Source organism: Aspergillus lucknowensis (assembly GCF_044049455.1).
Source record: "Aspergillus lucknowensis strain CBS 449.75 chromosome Unknown BJX67scaffold_26, whole genome shotgun sequence".
Lineage (NCBI taxonomy): Eukaryota > Fungi > Ascomycota > Eurotiomycetes > Eurotiales > Aspergillaceae > Aspergillus > Aspergillus lucknowensis.
The window spans coordinates 151,773-166,429 of record NW_027263570.1 but is presented as its reverse complement, the minus strand read 5'-3'; the positions used below and the strand labels follow the sequence as shown (position 1 = coordinate 166,429).

At 53.0% G+C, this 14,657-nt stretch overlaps 8 protein-coding genes across 8 annotated transcripts; 3 read left to right on the top strand and 5 right to left on the bottom strand.

The window, feature by feature from the left end:
* Nucleotides 1-24: 24 nt before the first annotated feature.
* Nucleotides 25-1,431, bottom strand: BJX67DRAFT_356066 (ankyrin repeat domain-containing protein). Its single transcript, XM_071029370.1, has 2 exons — nucleotides 594-1,431; nucleotides 25-503 (listed from the first exon to the last, which is right to left on the bottom strand). Exons 1-2 carry the CDS (start codon nucleotides 811-813, stop codon nucleotides 79-81), a joined length of 645 nt encoding a protein of 214 aa, XP_070885236.1. The 5' UTR covers nucleotides 814-1,431; the 3' UTR covers nucleotides 25-78.
* A 74-nt stretch (nucleotides 1,432-1,505) lies between these two features.
* Nucleotides 1,506-2,339, top strand: BJX67DRAFT_382065 (WW domain-containing protein; the record flags this gene model as incomplete). The annotated part of the gene is made up of 1 exon (XM_071033148.1): nucleotides 1,506-2,339. The coding sequence occupies one exon, from the start codon at nucleotides 1,506-1,508 to the stop codon at nucleotides 2,337-2,339; it is 834 nt and encodes a 277-aa protein (XP_070885235.1).
* A 99-nt stretch (nucleotides 2,340-2,438) lies between these two features.
* On the bottom strand, nucleotides 2,439-3,082 carry BJX67DRAFT_142765 (uncharacterized protein). Its single transcript, XM_071024683.1, has one exon. The coding sequence runs from the start codon at nucleotides 2,949-2,951 to the stop codon at nucleotides 2,538-2,540; it is 414 nt and encodes a 137-aa protein (XP_070885234.1). The 5' UTR covers nucleotides 2,952-3,082; the 3' UTR covers nucleotides 2,439-2,537.
* A 1,324-nt stretch (nucleotides 3,083-4,406) lies between these two features.
* On the top strand, nucleotides 4,407-5,315 carry BJX67DRAFT_142750 (hydrophobin family protein). Its single transcript, XM_071024681.1, has 3 exons — nucleotides 4,407-5,007; nucleotides 5,062-5,138; nucleotides 5,190-5,315. Exons 1-3 carry the CDS (start codon nucleotides 4,668-4,670, stop codon nucleotides 5,244-5,246), a joined length of 474 nt encoding a protein of 157 aa, XP_070885233.1. The 5' UTR covers nucleotides 4,407-4,667; the 3' UTR covers nucleotides 5,247-5,315.
* A 771-nt stretch (nucleotides 5,316-6,086) lies between these two features.
* Nucleotides 6,087-7,118, bottom strand: BJX67DRAFT_382062 (uncharacterized protein; the record flags this gene model as incomplete). The annotated part of the gene is made up of 1 exon (XM_071033147.1): nucleotides 6,087-7,118. The coding sequence occupies one exon, from the start codon at nucleotides 7,116-7,118 to the stop codon at nucleotides 6,087-6,089; it is 1,032 nt and encodes a 343-aa protein (XP_070885232.1).
* A 799-nt stretch (nucleotides 7,119-7,917) lies between these two features.
* On the bottom strand, nucleotides 7,918-9,640 carry BJX67DRAFT_142730 (NAD(P)H-dependent flavin oxidoreductase). The gene is made up of 4 exons (XM_071024679.1): nucleotides 9,301-9,640; nucleotides 9,169-9,251; nucleotides 8,373-9,101; nucleotides 7,918-8,319 (listed from the first exon to the last, which is right to left on the bottom strand). Exons 1-4 carry the CDS (start codon nucleotides 9,341-9,343, stop codon nucleotides 8,176-8,178), a joined length of 999 nt encoding a protein of 332 aa, XP_070885231.1. The 5' UTR covers nucleotides 9,344-9,640; the 3' UTR covers nucleotides 7,918-8,175.
* BJX67DRAFT_142732 (cysteine--tRNA ligase) lies at nucleotides 9,489-12,574 on the bottom strand. The gene is made up of 2 exons (XM_071024680.1): nucleotides 12,102-12,574; nucleotides 9,489-12,050 (listed from the first exon to the last, which is right to left on the bottom strand). The coding sequence occupies exons 1-2, from the start codon at nucleotides 12,495-12,497 to the stop codon at nucleotides 9,939-9,941; spliced, it is 2,508 nt and encodes an 835-aa protein (XP_070885230.1). The 5' UTR covers nucleotides 12,498-12,574; the 3' UTR covers nucleotides 9,489-9,938.
* Nucleotides 12,575-12,788: 214 nt separating this feature from the next.
* trm61 (tRNA 1-methyladenosine methyltransferase subunit GCD14) lies at nucleotides 12,789-14,626 on the top strand. Its single transcript, XM_071024678.1, has one exon. The coding sequence runs from the start codon at nucleotides 12,848-12,850 to the stop codon at nucleotides 14,366-14,368; it is 1,521 nt and encodes a 506-aa protein (XP_070885229.1). The 5' UTR covers nucleotides 12,789-12,847; the 3' UTR covers nucleotides 14,369-14,626.
* The last annotated feature ends 31 nt before the right edge of the window (nucleotides 14,627-14,657 follow it).

The window sequence follows — 14,657 nt, the reverse complement described above, 5'->3', positions numbered from 1 at the left end:
GTATGATAATCCAATGATCGATGGTCTATAACGAACTTTTTCGCATCACGGCTAAATCAAGTAATTGAAATGCATATATCATTTCTCATCTCCTCCTTCCCCATCCCCAGTCTTCTCCGACGCCAATAACCACTCAACCACCTGCCTCCCTTTCGACGCCGGCCCAGTGTCAGTCCCAGCGCCCTCCCCAACTTGTAGCTCCACCTCCTCAACCCGATCTTGTCCCTGCCCTTCAGACCGACCTTCCTGTTCTTCCTGAGTACTCCAATCCGCCCTCTCCGCCAAGAATACGGGGTCAAGCCCAGCTTCATTCTTGACCGAGACATCCGCCCCCGCCTCAACGAGAGCCTTCACGCACTCCAGGTGCGCGTTCAGGGACGCCCAATGCAGCGGCGTATTCCCCGAGTAATTGCGATGGTTCACAACCGCCGTGACATCCTCCTTACTTAACTCCGATGACGACGGAGCAGAGAGGAGGATTGTCAAGAGGTGACTAAGGATTTCTATTTTCATAAGCATACGTACAATCCGCTCCACCCGTGGACATATCAGGTCCCCCTCAGAAGAAGAAAAAGAAAGGGGGAAATACATACCTAAATTGCCGTTCGCAGCCGGGAAATGCAGCAAACAGCTCCCTGTGCCGCCCTCGTCTTCGGGCTCGGTGTCGATTGCTGACGCGATAATCACGGACTGCGGGACGCTGTGCTGCACGCTGAAGCTTGAGAGGTCGGATTGCAGGGCTTCGAGGTCGCCGGCGCGGGCGGAGTAGATTAGGTCGTCGATTGAGTCGGGGGGAAGGGAGATTGAGGGCATTTTTCTTCTTGCTCTTAGACGCTCTTCCCCCTCGGGTTTGTGGGGGGAGAGGGGAGGAATGTGAAGTTTGGATTCGTTGCTTGGATAGGTGGTTGTGCTTCCCTTCCACTTGCAGTTGGTGGGGTTGGGGTTGAGTTGATATTTTCTGGTATAGATATATGTTGTGGTGGTTGGTTGGAATTTGAGTTGATTGCCTGTGAGGTTGTTAGCTTTCTAATATTCAACTAATGCTCTCCCACGTAGCCTCTATAAAGTTGAGCTTCACACAAAGCAAGAATTCCATGATCTATCCAATCCATGGATTGATGGTACATGTCCAATAATTCTCAGAGATTTCTATGGCTGGGAAACAGAGTTTTCTACCACCACAGCTCGGAATCGGGCGGGTATAGCGAGAGCGTAACGTCGTGCCAACTGAAGGAAACTACTTACCTGCTTTAATTCTGGATATAATGCGATGATGGCTGCAAGCTGCTCCTCTATCGAACTCTGAACCTTCGATCTGAGAACTTCGTGAGCGGTCATGTGAATCTCAAGAAAATCGACCAATGAGATGGAGACTCTCGAATCTCAGAGCAGCGGAACAATGTTCTTCCCCTCCCACGGCCTCCTCCGCATTCATCGCGTCAGAAGTTTTGAAACTCCGGTTCAAGTTCCTGTTTCTTAATACTTTGGCTAAGCGCCAGTCCAGAATGTCCGAAATCTCTACGAATGACGCCCGAGAGGGCAAATCTACACGGAGAGACCCACTGCCTGAGAGCAGACAGGATGAGTCACCAGTGACGACACAGGCAGAAGAGCAAGAGCGCGCGGAAGACACGCTCAAGCATTCAAAAAAGAGGAGAGACGATACCCCGCGGAAGGAAGAAGAGGAGGAAGAAGACAGAGAAACAAAAGAATCAGATGCGCCACCATTACCAGACGAGGTCCCTCCACCCCTTCCCAATGAAGCCCCGCCGGGCGAAGACGATGGCTGGGAACCCGTCTGGGATGCCAACGCACAAGCATACTACTTCTATAACCGCTTTACGGGCGTGTCACAGTGGGATAATCCACGGGTACCTGATCCATCCACAGCTCAAGCTCCAGCTGCTGCCGCGGCTCCCGGTACGGAGGGCACTGGCGAAAAGGTCTCCCCTCCGGTAGGAGGGTACAACCCCGCTATCCACGGCGACTATGACCCGACGGCCCCGTATGCCCAACAATATGAACAACCGGAGGAAGGGCCAACAATGGGAGGGGGGCCAGTGAATCCGGCGGAGTACGCAACGGTTGGTTCGTTCAACCGGTTCACGGGTCGGTGGCAGGGGGAGTCGCAGAATCCAGAGTACCACAATGATGAGAACAAGTCGCGGCGGCAGATGTATGCGTACTTCGATGTGGATGCGGCAGCGAACTCCCATGATGGGAGGAGTCTAAGGGCGGAGCGGAGCGCGAAGAAGCTGAGCAAGAAGGAGCTGAAGATGTTCAAGGAGAAGCGGCGAGAAAAGAAGGAAGAGAAACGACGGGCATGGCTACGTGATTAAACTCTCTTCTCTACAACCCTCTCCTTTCTTTCTTACGCTTCTCCACTCTACTCTGCTTTTCCGTTGATCCATTGAGATACCTGCTGGGTTAGACCTCGAGAGGCTGGGCGTTGGTACTGTATTATGGCATTCTCATCATCATTCCTGCATCATGGGAGCGGCCGGCATGACATCGGCATTGTATTTACAACCACCCAATCAAGAACCATTGTCCACTGAAGTCCGCAACAGAACACCTCTCCCAAGTAACAAAGCCACAGCCTCATCCGCCCACTCCTGACACCGTCTCAACCGCTCACCAGGAAACAGTCTCTTCGCCCCCTGAAACTGCTTCTTCGGCACCTCTATCTCCTCGCACACCTCTAGCACCTTCCCACTCTCGTAATCCTGCACACTGACAACCCCAATCCTCTCCTTGCCCAGGAAAACGAGCTCCTCTTCGGGTTGTATGCACGGACGGTGATTGAACGTCATCCCTTCCTGGATGTTACCGATGACGTGGAACCGATACCCTGTGAGGGGCCCATCTTCATGTGTCTCGATGAAGATGTAGTGGTGGTCGCGCGGGGAGAAGCCCGTTTCGGCGACGCGGTAGGCTGTATAAGTGGACATTTGCAAGGATGCTAGGCCTTCGTGGTGGGCGTCGTTGGGGTTCCACGGAATCTGCAGTTGGGTGCCTGTACGAGGGTATTGGGCAGTGGGGAGTTGATGTTCGGGAGAGTCAAAGAAAGTGTCGACACTGCAGAATCACGTGTGGTGATGTCCGTCTGTTGTTGGCTTACTCCTGGGTTACTACTATATGATACCAGCCGAGAGTGTCCTGGATCTCAATTCTTAGAGATACGGATGAGGGAATGTCGTATTCGGTTACAAAATGACTATTGAGTCTGAATTTTTAATTGCGCATGGTTGTTTTAGTTCTGGCAAGTATATAGCACTGATTGTGTACTCTTCTCCCCGAGATATATATACATGCACCCCACGTGTATACAGTTCGTCTATTCTGCGGTAGAGCGAACAGCACTCGGAAAAAGATAGTAGTAAACAGTATGTCAGGCATTAGAAAGCCTGGAACCATCGTTTTACAAAAGGCATATATAATTCTATACCGCTCTAGGCTTGTTTACTCGCGGTAACTTCACATTAATCAACCCTGTGACGTCGGAGTCCATAGGTTCTGTTGAAATTTGCTGCTCCACCTTTGAGTGGAGGGCTAATTCTTGAGGAATCCATTTATTGATTCCTGAGGCAAATAATGAGGCATCGACCTCGAGGGACGCGTGACTGCCCAAAACAGAAAGAAAGGGCGTCCTCGGGCTGGAGAGTTTGGAACTTTGAGGGCCTTCACTCCCTGGAAAGTATGCTCTGGCAACATCTAGATCACACAGGCACGGAGCTTAGCAATGATCGACAGGTAAATAACGGCCGGCCCTACTCATGATAGTCATCGACTCTGGAGTACATGCAGATGGGTTGCTTCTCCCTGGCTGGGAAATTACCTGCGCAGGAGGTCGTGCGCCCCTTGCCTCTCTCCAAGGAGAAACAAGATGAAAGGTACCGGGCGTCCACATGGACCGTGGCTCTGACTCTTCCTTGAGCTAACCCCTTGCAGTTCACGGCATGCTACTGCTCGATACGGGATGTGGGTGGTTGACGAACCTCCGAGATATGCTACAGCGACCACCGGCATACCACACGAGATGACAGCTGCTGATTTTGTCATGGATTTAATCACTCCTGTACTTCGCACGCAGAGCCGTAAATACACGAGCTCTATACCAATAGCATCAGATATCCCGCTTTGACACCTGCGAGAAAGGACTTGGCCGGGACATAGTGTAATGCAACCTTCTTGAAGTCCGCGGCTGCTTTCATCAAGATCTACAGAGAGAGGTGTGGAGGAATGAAGCGGCTACCCAAAAACGGAGTGTGTCTCCAAGGCGTACCTATCTCAGCAGTTCTGGAGCCAGCACGGGGTGGTAACCAGCTGATCCATACCTCTTCCTGGGTCACTAGTCCACTCTGTGCCCAGAGGCCGAGAGAGGAGCTTCAGGAGATGAGGAGGCGACATTCCTTGCTTGGTGCATTCCACAGGGGCCTCCCCAGTGAGGGAAAGAATTCTCTCGGTCAGGGTATGTTTGCGTATTTGCTGGGATATGAGAGGACAAAAACACTGGGCTGGCGTCTATATAAGGGAGTCAACTTCAGCACCCCATCCTGATTTTCGTCAGACTCTCCTTTAGCAAGACTTTCCTACAGTCCAGTTTTTTGTTCTCCCTACCCAAGACTCCTACACAATCCTAGACTTTCATTTCAACCACATTCACAATGAAGTTCTCGATCGCTGCTGCCGTTGTCGCTTTCGCTGCCTCCGTTGCTGCCCTTCCCCCTGCTACCGGTGGTCAGTACGCGGGCAACGGTGTTGGCAACAAGGGTAACAGCAATGTCAGGTTCCCTGTTCCCGATGACGTAACCGTCAAGCAGGCCTCGGACAAGTGTGGTGACCAGGCCCAGCTTTCTTGCTGTAACAAGGCCGTCTACGCCGGTGACAGCACTGCGGTCGACGAAGGCATCTTGGCTGGTACCCTCAGCAACCTCCTCGGTGCAGGCTCTGGTGCCGAGGGTCTGGGTCTCTTCGAGCAGTGCTCCAAGCTCAACGTTGCCGCCAGTAAGTATCCTGCTTGGACAGTTGGAGTGTTGTAGTATGTACTAACAATCCCAGTCATTGGTATCACGGACCTCATCAACCAGCAGTGCAAGCAGAACATTGCCTGCTGCCAAAACTCCGGTACCAGCGCGGTACGTATCATCCATACTCGAACATACAGGAAATATCTAACAAAATATCAGGACGGCGATCTCATCGGTGTCGCTCTTCCTTGCATTGCCCTTGGATCCATCATCTAAGCGGTTTACTGTTTGGTATGCCTGGGTTGGAAGCAGTTCTGCAGAATGGCGACTTCCGGTCCCCTCTGCCTTGGGCGGTAGGGTTCTTTGGGGGCAGTGTAGTATTGTCGTTAAATTTCTGTTGACAATTTTGTATCTTCAGTTTGTCATATGGCACCAGAGAAAGAAAACTGTTCTGGATCGCCTCGCTCCATGCATCGGTGTCTGGCCATGAAATATACCTTTAATTAGACTTCGCTGCTGTGCTCGGCTGACTGTCTTGTAATTTTCGTTGATCCTCGCGACTTATCGTCAACTGGTCCGAAGTGTTTTCTGTCCTACCCCCTCCCAGACTTCCTGGACATACAACGGAGGCAAAAGTGGTCAATATCCTGGCTGGGTACAAGGTACGTAGGACGTATCCTCCCGTACCACCAGTGCCAGCTCCTCTCCCTCACCCCAACCCTATATATCATGCTATGAACTTGGGGATTCTTGTTTACCTTATGGTATACGCATGCCGGAGGAGCGGCGTGTACATGAATTGAGCACCAAAACCACACAGTAAAGGCATGTACCCATAATTCTAGAGTTCATATGTCTCCAAAATAAACATTATATATAGGTTAAATAAGGAAAACCCATTTACCAAGTTCATAGCAGAAAGAAGTACATCAAACTCAAAGCCTGGGCTCCGTCCATTAATTAAGCTATACACACCCGGAAACCAAAAACAAATACATATCCATATAATATACATATTATTACCACTCCAATAAACAAGCCGAAAGAAGACAACAAGCGACCCCTAATCCCCAGCCCAAACCCCAGCTCCAGCCGCAACAACTCCAGACGCCATACCTAGCAAAAAAGGTGCCTTGACTGGCTCAGACTCCCGGTACTCTCCCTTCTCGTCCTACTCCCGGCCCGAGAGAGGAGTGCTAGAGGGGGGAAGACGACTGTGCCCATTCGTCTTTCCTTCTTCGTTGTTGTGGTTGGACCCGGGCCGGTACTGTTTGGAAGGGCGGTTAGGGCTCCTTCTTCTTCTTCTCGTCCTTCTCCTTCTTCTGCGGGGTTGGCCTTGCTTTCAGAGGACGAAGGGGCGTCAATAGGATTGCGTATAGGAATCGATGAAGATAGACACGACGTCGACATAGGCCGTGGCCGTGGCTTCTGCCTCTGCCTCTGCTTTGCCTCCTCGGTATCATCTCGACCCGGACCTGGTCTTTGACTGTGGGCCCAAGCAGAAGGCAAGGGGAACTTGAAATTCAAATTCGAAAACGAGAGCGAGAGACCCGGTGTCGTCGTCGTCGTCGTCGACCCTGACCCAGACCCTAACCCTGACAATGGACGAGACCAGGATCCCGCCGCCGACGTGGAAAGATTAAACAGTTCGATCATCGACTTCCGTCGGCTTGTCGTCCGGTTATGGCCCTTCTGCTCGTGTTCATGCTGTTGCTGCTGTTGCTGCTGCTGTTTCTGGGATTCTTCTTCTTCCTCCTCCTCCTCCTCCTCCTCCTCTTCTTCGGGGATGGTCTCTTCGATAATCCGTGTTTTGATTTCGGGTTGTTTCCGGCCGCTGTGTGGTTGTGAATGTGTTGATGTCGAGGTTGGAAGTGGCGGGAGCGGTCTTCCTGAGAGGTGTTGCTTCGATGATGCTCGTGTGGTATTGAGTACCGGTACATAGCAGCCTCCATTATCATCATCATCGTCATCATTGCCATAGCTATTATCTCGTTCACAGCCACGCTCATGGCCATACCCGTAGCCATACCCTGGACATCCACACCCGTAGTCTGAGACCGAGCCCAGGTCTGACTCTATAGAGGTGGAATCATACTCGGAGCTGGAGGCTGACTCGACGATGCGGATGGAGGTTGTTGTGGTGGTCATCGTTTGTGTGATGACGTTGGGATTGGCATTGGCATTGGGATTGGCATTGGATTCATTCTCCGGATCTGTTGGGGTTTGTGTGCATGTACATATGCATACACTGGTATGTTCACATTCTTTTCCTCTTTCTCTGAGTGTTGGGGTTGGGGTGCGGGTTGTGGTGGTGTTGTGCGGTTGGACCTTGTCCTTTCGGGCTTGTATACAAGAGAGGAAGAGGGTGGTGAAAGTGGACGAGAAGGAAAGTGGTGAAGATGGGATTGAAGACGAGATGTTCATTGCGTCAACTCGATATCATAATTACCATAGATATTAGTGGGTAGTCTGTTGAGGGAGAGGAAGCGTGGGCGAAAGCCATGTTTATGGTGAGCGAGATGAGCTGTCTTATATAGAACAAACCTTTTTAGTTTGATTTGATGATGCGGGGATGGACTCATTTGATAATTCACTTTCATGCATATTGATCTAAGGGCTAAATTGCATAGGATATTGAGATCTTTGAGTTGCAGATGCGGTACATGCTATGTTGCTGGTGGTGGTTGACCTCGAATACCGTGGAACGTGCGCTTCTCGTGGTGTTGATGCTCAACTTGACCCTCCTCCAGTGCCACGTATCTCTGGTAGTTGACACGGGCATGGGATGTTTGTTTTGGGCAGCTTGGGGTACACGGTCTTTACGCAAGGGCGCTCAACGCTCAAAGAGTTGACTTGCGACATGCAAGGCACTTCAACGGCGTTCATCTCACACAAAGCCCGAGATAGAAGGTTTATCGAAGATGGAGAGCGCGAAACCGAGAGAATTCGCCACTACAAGTCAATTGAGAGCAAGGAAGACACATTTATTTACATCTCACCCACAGCACGATGAGTGCAGCAGATTGCAGGAATGGCTGATGTATGCTGATGTAGGTCCGACATGAAGGCACGACGCGGCCGCCCCCTTGTTCTCGCGAAGCCGCAAGGGGTGATGCTCACGGTAGGGAGGAGAAGTTTGACTTCGTGAGGACAAAGCAGGAGTGGTATTGCGTCAAATACTGATCTAGCTCTACAAAAAAACAATCTAGAGCTTGCTTTGCGGCGTCGCCTTGTACAACGACTGGCTTCTCTTCATCGCCTCTGCGGCCTCCTTTTCGATTCGAGACAATAGGTCTCCGCATGTAGGGATATCGTGGATCAAGCCCATGACCTGGCCGGCAGTCCATACCTGTTTGCTTGGTTAGCTCCCCAGAAGTCCTTGGAATACGGGAAGAGACGTACTCCGAAATTGATATCCCCGTTCAAAAACACTTCTCGGCCCCGCTTCCCGCTAACAAACGGCGCAATCTCGGCAAATTCCCCAGTCTTACTCTCCCTCTCCACCTTGAGCGCCTGCTTCGTGACCTCGTTCGCAAACAACCTCGACGTATTCGTCCACCGCCTCATAACGAGCGCCGTGTCCGTCTCCTCAGCGTTCACGATCGCCTCCTTCACCTTCTGGTGGATGGGCGCCTCAACGGTAGCCATGAACCGCGTTCCCATGTTAATACCCTCAGCACCCAGCGCAAGCGCCGCAGCAAGCCCATACCCGTCGGCAAACCCGCCCGAGGCGATAAACGGCACGCCGAGGTCCTGGCGCGCGCGGTTCAGAAGGATGAAATTCGTGATATCGTGCTCGCCAACGTGGCCCGCGCACTCGAAGCCGTCGATCGAGAGGAAGTCCACGCCCAGCTTCACAGCGGACTTGGCGTGTCGGATGGTTGTGCACTTGTGCAGAATCGTGGTGCCCGCGGCCTTCAGCTGCTTGATCACAGGGCCCGGGTTGTTCCCTGCTGTCTCGACGATCCGGACCCCCTCGTCGATTATGACCTGGGCATAGGCGCCGTAGTCTGGGGGCACGAGGGCCGGGAGCAGGGTGAGGTTCACTCCGAAGGGGTTCTTGGTCATGGTTCGGCATCTTCGGATCTCCTTGCGGAGGTCTTCTGGAGTCGGCTGTGTGAGGGCAGTGAGCTATCTCGGGAGTTAGTCTCTGCCCGCTCTTGGTCTTTGGTCCCTTATTGGGGGGCGAAGTACGTACGATTCCAAGACCACCTGCGTTGCTAACGGCGGACGCGAGTTCAGCATATCCGACCCATTGCATGCCTCCCTGGACCACAGGGACTACACCAGTAAGTATTAAATCTTGTGAAACTCAACAATTTGGCCCTACCTCTAATCCCGAGCGCTCTGGTCAAAGCGGTATCGAAGCCCATTGTCGCAACTCTGGCTGGTAAAGAATGTAGATAGCGTCGGTGTTCCAAAGAGAGACAGGAAGCGAGGGTCTTCTCAGAGAGAGGGAAAGAGTGTAACCTGTAATATTGACACCGGCAGTATTTGAACGAAGTGAGACCAAGCCACGCGTTTCTTTTCTACCGCGGCCCTCTGCCGCGACGACTGAGGGGAGAAGGAATTGCCGAGGTCTGGCTGATTGGGGTCGGGCCGACCAGACTGATTTGTCTGGGACAGTCGGAACGGTGGCGGGAGAGGCCCGAAATATTCAGATTGAGTTCGGACATTCCTTGGTTGGTGCTGAGATGGGCCCCTGGCGCCGTTTGATGACGCGCTGAGGCTGACTTCGTTGTTGAAGCGATGCTATCCAGAGGCTGTTCGGCATGTGATCTCGGCGACTGTGGACGGATGTCCTCAAAAGGTGGCCATCATGGGAATAATACCAATGATGAGGGACAGAGAGAGAACATGTGTGTAAATAACAAAATTCAGTCATCATATGCTGCCCTGGATATTCTAAACGCCGTCTATGCTATAAGAGCGCGGAACTTTTTCTATCAGAAACCAAGCCAACCTCATTCATTTACTGCCCTGCTGGCTTGCTAGCCAAGTCTCATGCAGCTTCTTCTGTCGCTCCCAGTCCTTCCGGAGCTTCTTTGCGCGGTTTTTGGCGATTTCTTCTCCCGCGGCGTCGCGCGTTGGTACACCCTCGTCGTCCCAGGCGCTATACTCATTCGTCCGGAACATTTCCAGATGGCTCAATTTTCCCTTCTCGAGCCTCTTTAACGCCTCCTTCTCCTTCGCTTCTTTCTCCCGTTGCTTTTGGAGCGCCAGGGCGGCTTTTTCTTCCCGCGCTTGGATGAGATCCCGGCTCACGGGCCGCACAATGGCGGGCAGATTCTCGCGGTCTTCGAGGTAGACCCCTAAGTCGAACAGATCGACATCGCGAACGCGGTCACAAAGGGCGAGAATGTCCTTTCCAATATTTGCGGACTCCTCTAGCGAAGACACCTTGGTACAGAAATCTGACAGCACAGAAGCATAGGGCTGAGTAGCCTCCGTGACTGCATCGGGTATGCCTCCCCGCTCGACAATCTTACTAACTTCTTCCGCGTTGATGGTCTTCGCCCTCGCAGCCTGTCGGAGGGAATCGCGCATGGCCGAAAGAGGGTAGAGGAATGGCTTGGCCTCTTCGGGAACGTCAATGCCGCTCCATCCAATCTCCTGGCTATCAGCAGGTGTTTGGCCGTTAAGGCCGAGCATGTTGACCATGAAGGTCACCCATCGAGCAACGGCTTCCATATCCTTCCGGTTCAGCGAGGACTTGTCCGCACTGTTGTACTTGGTAATCAGCTCCGAAATCGAGGCCATCACGCCCGGCGTATTGAACGAGTCGCAAAGATGTTCATTGACGGCCGATTTGGCTGCTGCTAGCGCATCGGCGACGGTGGAATCACTATTTTCCGCGGCTCCCTGCATCGCCGCAGGGTCTCGAACCTTGATGAAGAAGTTGTTCAGCTTGTCCTCCCAGGAGTTACCCGCGCTGACCAAGTCGTCCGTAATTTCGACGCCGTCCTTCCACCCTCCAAGCAAGAATACGATTCTGAGACTGCGGGGGGTCCATTCCTTCTTCTCCAGCGCCTCGCGGATAGTTGTGAAGTTCTTCAGAGACTTTGACATCTTGGATCCTTGGATGGACAAGTGGCCCATGTGCAGGAAGTAGTTGACCCACTGGTCGTCATGCGAGTGCCAGTACGCCTCGCTCTGCGCCAGCTCGTTGTCATGGTGGGGGAAAGCAAGGTCGATGCCTCCGGAGTGGATGTCCATCTGCTTGCCGAGACGCGCAGACGCCATTGCCGAGCATTCGATATGCCATCCGGGCCGGCCTCGCCCCCAAGAACTCTTCCAGCTCGGTTCTCCAGGCTTTGAAGCCTTCCAGAGCGCAAAATCAGATTTAGAACGTTTCTCCGTAGCCTTACTAGTCAGTGCACCTTCTCCTTCGGCGAGCAGCTTGTTGTCCGAACGGCTCCATGGCTCGAGCCGCGCGTAAGGAAAACCAGCTGCTTCGAAGGAGTTGATATCGAAATACACTGAGCCGTCTGCGGTGACATATCCAAACTTGTTGTGCACAATTCTCTGGACAAAATCCGCGATCTCTTGACCATACTCGGTCACCCTGGTCAGCTCATCGGGCCGAAGGACGTTGAGATCATCCATATCCTTCATAAACCGGTCCTCGTACTTCCGTGTGAGTTTCGTAAAAATCCCGTGATCATCCGCATCTATCGAAGACCCCTCCAACGCATCCAAATAGGGAAGTAAAAGGTCTTGCGCATCGGTGAAGAATCGCTCCGGGAAGGTCTGTTCGGCGGCGGACTTGTCTGGTTGTTCCGCCTCGGTGATAACATTCGCTGCCGAAAGCACGGTCTTGATATGCATCTTGACCTTTGCTTCATCGTCTCCAGCCTTCTCGTTGCCAGGTAAGGGTCCGCCATTCAATATCGTTGCATATGTCTTCTCCGCCTCATTCGGATACTGCGATGGAGGTAAACCGGGGCTCAGCAATGGTAGGTTTTTCTTCAGGTAAGCGGCATACGCCTTCTTAACAATGTCGAGGACCTCTTCGTCGATCGTAGGATGGGCGGTTACAAATCTACTAAAAAGGTGCTGTTGTCTGGCTCGAAGGATGATCTGCGGGACCAGTTAAATCCATGGTGCGCATATCCAGACAGGGTGGTATACCTTATCATCAACATCCGTAATGTTCATTACAAAATGCACGTCGAACTTGAAGTAGTCTCGCATGATACGGCGAATAATATCCGTACTAACGTAGTTCCTCGCGTGACCCAGGTGTGCATCGTCATAAACCGTAGGCCCGCACGCATACCATGATACCCTCTTCCCCTCTGGGTCGACCGGAATAAACGGTGTCTTTGATTTTGTGAGGGAATTGTAGACTTTCAAAGGAGGGATGCGCGATTGCGCCTCGGGGTGCATTGTTGGCTGCCGCCATGGCGGCTGGTCGCGGGCGGTTGCCATGAATTTGGAAAAAGTCAACACTTGCGATGAAAAGACCGGCCGGCGAGTAAAAAAGGGTATGAGGAGGCGAGGGTGCCGGAGGAGAAAGAGGCGCATAAGGAGAAGAGGGAGGAAAAGAGCGGGGGATGTCGAGGGAGCAGTTCAGAGGGGTTGACAACACCCTTTCCTTGGCTGGAGGAGTCATACTTGATTGGTGGCCTGAGGATGAGAGAAGACACCGAAACTTTCCTGGAAGGCGGTCGAGTCATTATCCAATTAGAGCAAAGCAAGCTCCTCCGCGATTGATGGCCCTGAGCCCTAATTTACTGACCAAAACGGCTTAGCGGAAAAGATTTGGCCTGGATCATGGCGTTTGACGGCAGGCTCAAGAAAGAGTGCTTTGATACAGGCGAGAATATACGTTTGGGAGCCTGTCCTGCATATCTCGGCCATTACAGGCACTCAACATGCCATCCCCCTTCCTAACACCTGGCTCCACCTCCCAACTCGAGCACCTCGCCCTCCTCCATCTCCGCCGAGACCATACCGTCCCAGCCATCCTCCGACTCCATGACGACGAGAACCCCGGGTACAAGGAGGGCAATGTCACAAACACGCGGTTCGGTTCATTTCCACATAGCACACTCTTTGAGCAACCGTGGGGCTCCCAAATCACAGCCTCCAAAGTCGACACCGGATCGCGAGGCCGCGCCCTCCCCGCACGCCACCTCAAGAAGCGCAAAGCAAACGAGCTCGACTCCCCCAGCGGCACGCCCGGCGATGAATATGGCGACAGTAGCAAGCCTACACCTACAAAGGCCGTCGCAGCGTCCAGCGGTTTCCTCCACCTCCTCTGTCCTACGCCCGAACTGTGGACTGCATCCCTACCTCACCGGACACAAGTCGTCTACACCCCAGACTACAGCTACATCCTCCACCGTCTCGGCGTCCGGCCAGGCTCGACGATAATCGAAGCCGGAGCGGGGAGTGGCTCCTTTACGCACGCCTCTGCGCGTGCAGTTTTCAATGGATACCCAACCGAGTCAACATCACCGAAACGTCGCCGCCGATTCGGCAAAGTGTGCAGCTTCGAATTCCACGCCCAACGCGCCGGTAAAATCCGCGACGAAATCCATGAACACGGTCTCGACCCCCTCGTCCAAGTAACCCACCGCGACGTCTACCAGGACGGCTTCCTCCTCGACGACCCCACAACAGGAACACCTACAACCTCTCCCAAAGCCAATGCCGTCTTCCTCGACCTCCCTGCCCCCTGGCTCGCGCTTAAACATCTCGTCCGCAACCCTCCCTCCGGCGCTGAATCCCCTCTCGACCCCTCGACGGCCGTCCATATATGCACATTCTCCCCCTGCATAGAACAGGTCCAGCGAACCATCAGCGCCCTCCGTCAACACTCCTGGCTACACATTAGCATGGTCGAGCTCCAACACCGCCGCATCGAAGTCAAGCGTGAGAAAACCGGTCTCGAATTCGAGGGCGTCCGCGGCGCAAACATCTTCCCGCGGAACGTCGAAGACGCCGTGCAGAAAATGCGCATTGTCGAGGAACGATCGTTCCGGTTCCGCGAATCCCTCGGCCAAGAGGACGCGCCGCAGAGCGATAAAGATAACGATAAAACCACCGCCACCACCACTACCACCACTGCAGGGCAACAAAATACACGAGATAATTCAGGCCTCCCAACATTCATCCCCACAAGCGGCGTCGAGAATATCCCGCCATACGCGCAGGGGCGTCTCGTCCACCGCTCAGAGCCAGATATCAAAACGCACACGTCGTATCTTGTTTTCGCGGCCCTACCGCGTGAGTGGAGTGAGGAGGACGAGCGGAGATGCGTCGAGAAGTGGCCGAGTCAGAATGTCTCCGATTCGTTACAGCAGCAGTCCAAGGGGAAGAGCAAGAAGCAAATGAAGAGAGAGGCGAAGGAGCAGCATAAGGCTGAGCAGGAGGGTAAGACTGAATCGTGAAGTGTAGTGTAGAAGTTGTACATATGTGTATCATACGAATCAAACATAAAGCATGGAAATGTGCACGCATGGTCTCCATCCAAGGATTGGTTTCCATGCCTGCATCGGATTCTATAGTCGAATGCGTGTGAAAGGCACAAATAGCAAACAGGCAAAGCGCCCCATCATGTAAATGCAATGCGTCTATCTATATACAGCATACGCGGGATATCTCGTGAAGCGCTACGGTTTGAACACTGTAGCCTGATAGGGAAATGGAAAGTCATAAGGGTCGGCCGACCATGATGGG

What these genes read in the sequence shown, in the direction of transcription:
- BJX67DRAFT_356066 (XM_071029370.1), bottom strand. Translation starts at nt 813, where the DNA reads ATGCCCTCAATCTCCCTTCCCCCCGACTCAATCGACGACCTAATCTAC. An exon ending in GGCTGCGAACGGCAATTTAG is followed by an intron (nt 504 to 593) that starts GTATGTATTTCC and finishes TTATGAAAATAG; the next exon opens with AAATCCTTAGTCACCTCTTG.
- BJX67DRAFT_142765 (XM_071024683.1), bottom strand. Translation starts at nt 2,951, where the DNA reads ATGTCCACTTATACAGCCTACCGCGTCGCCGAAACGGGCTTCTCCCCG.
- BJX67DRAFT_142750 (XM_071024681.1), top strand. Translation starts at nt 4,668, where the DNA reads ATGAAGTTCTCGATCGCTGCTGCCGTTGTCGCTTTCGCTGCCTCCGTT. An exon ending in CAAGCTCAACGTTGCCGCCA is followed by an intron (nt 5,008 to 5,061) that starts GTAAGTATCCTG and finishes TAACAATCCCAG; the next exon opens with TCATTGGTATCACGGACCTC. An exon ending in AAAACTCCGGTACCAGCGCG is followed by an intron (nt 5,139 to 5,189) that starts GTACGTATCATC and finishes ACAAAATATCAG; the next exon opens with GACGGCGATCTCATCGGTGT.
- BJX67DRAFT_142730 (XM_071024679.1), bottom strand. Translation starts at nt 9,343, where the DNA reads ATGGGCTTCGATACCGCTTTGACCAGAGCGCTCGGGATTAGAG. An exon ending in ACGCAGGTGGTCTTGGAATC is followed by an intron (nt 9,102 to 9,168) that starts GTACGTACTTCG and finishes CTCCCGAGATAG; the next exon opens with CTCACTGCCCTCACACAGCC. An exon ending in ACGGGGATATCAATTTCGGA is followed by an intron (nt 8,320 to 8,372) that starts GTACGTCTCTTC and finishes CCAAGCAAACAG; the next exon opens with GTATGGACTGCCGGCCAGGT.
- BJX67DRAFT_142732 (XM_071024680.1), bottom strand. Translation starts at nt 12,497, where the DNA reads ATGCGCCTCTTTCTCCTCCGGCACCCTCGCCTCCTCATACCCTTTTTT. An exon ending in TTACGGATGTTGATGATAAG is followed by an intron (nt 12,051 to 12,101) that starts GTATACCACCCT and finishes CTGGTCCCGCAG; the next exon opens with ATCATCCTTCGAGCCAGACA.
- trm61 (XM_071024678.1), top strand. Translation starts at nt 12,848, where the DNA reads ATGCCATCCCCCTTCCTAACACCTGGCTCCACCTCCCAACTCGAGCAC.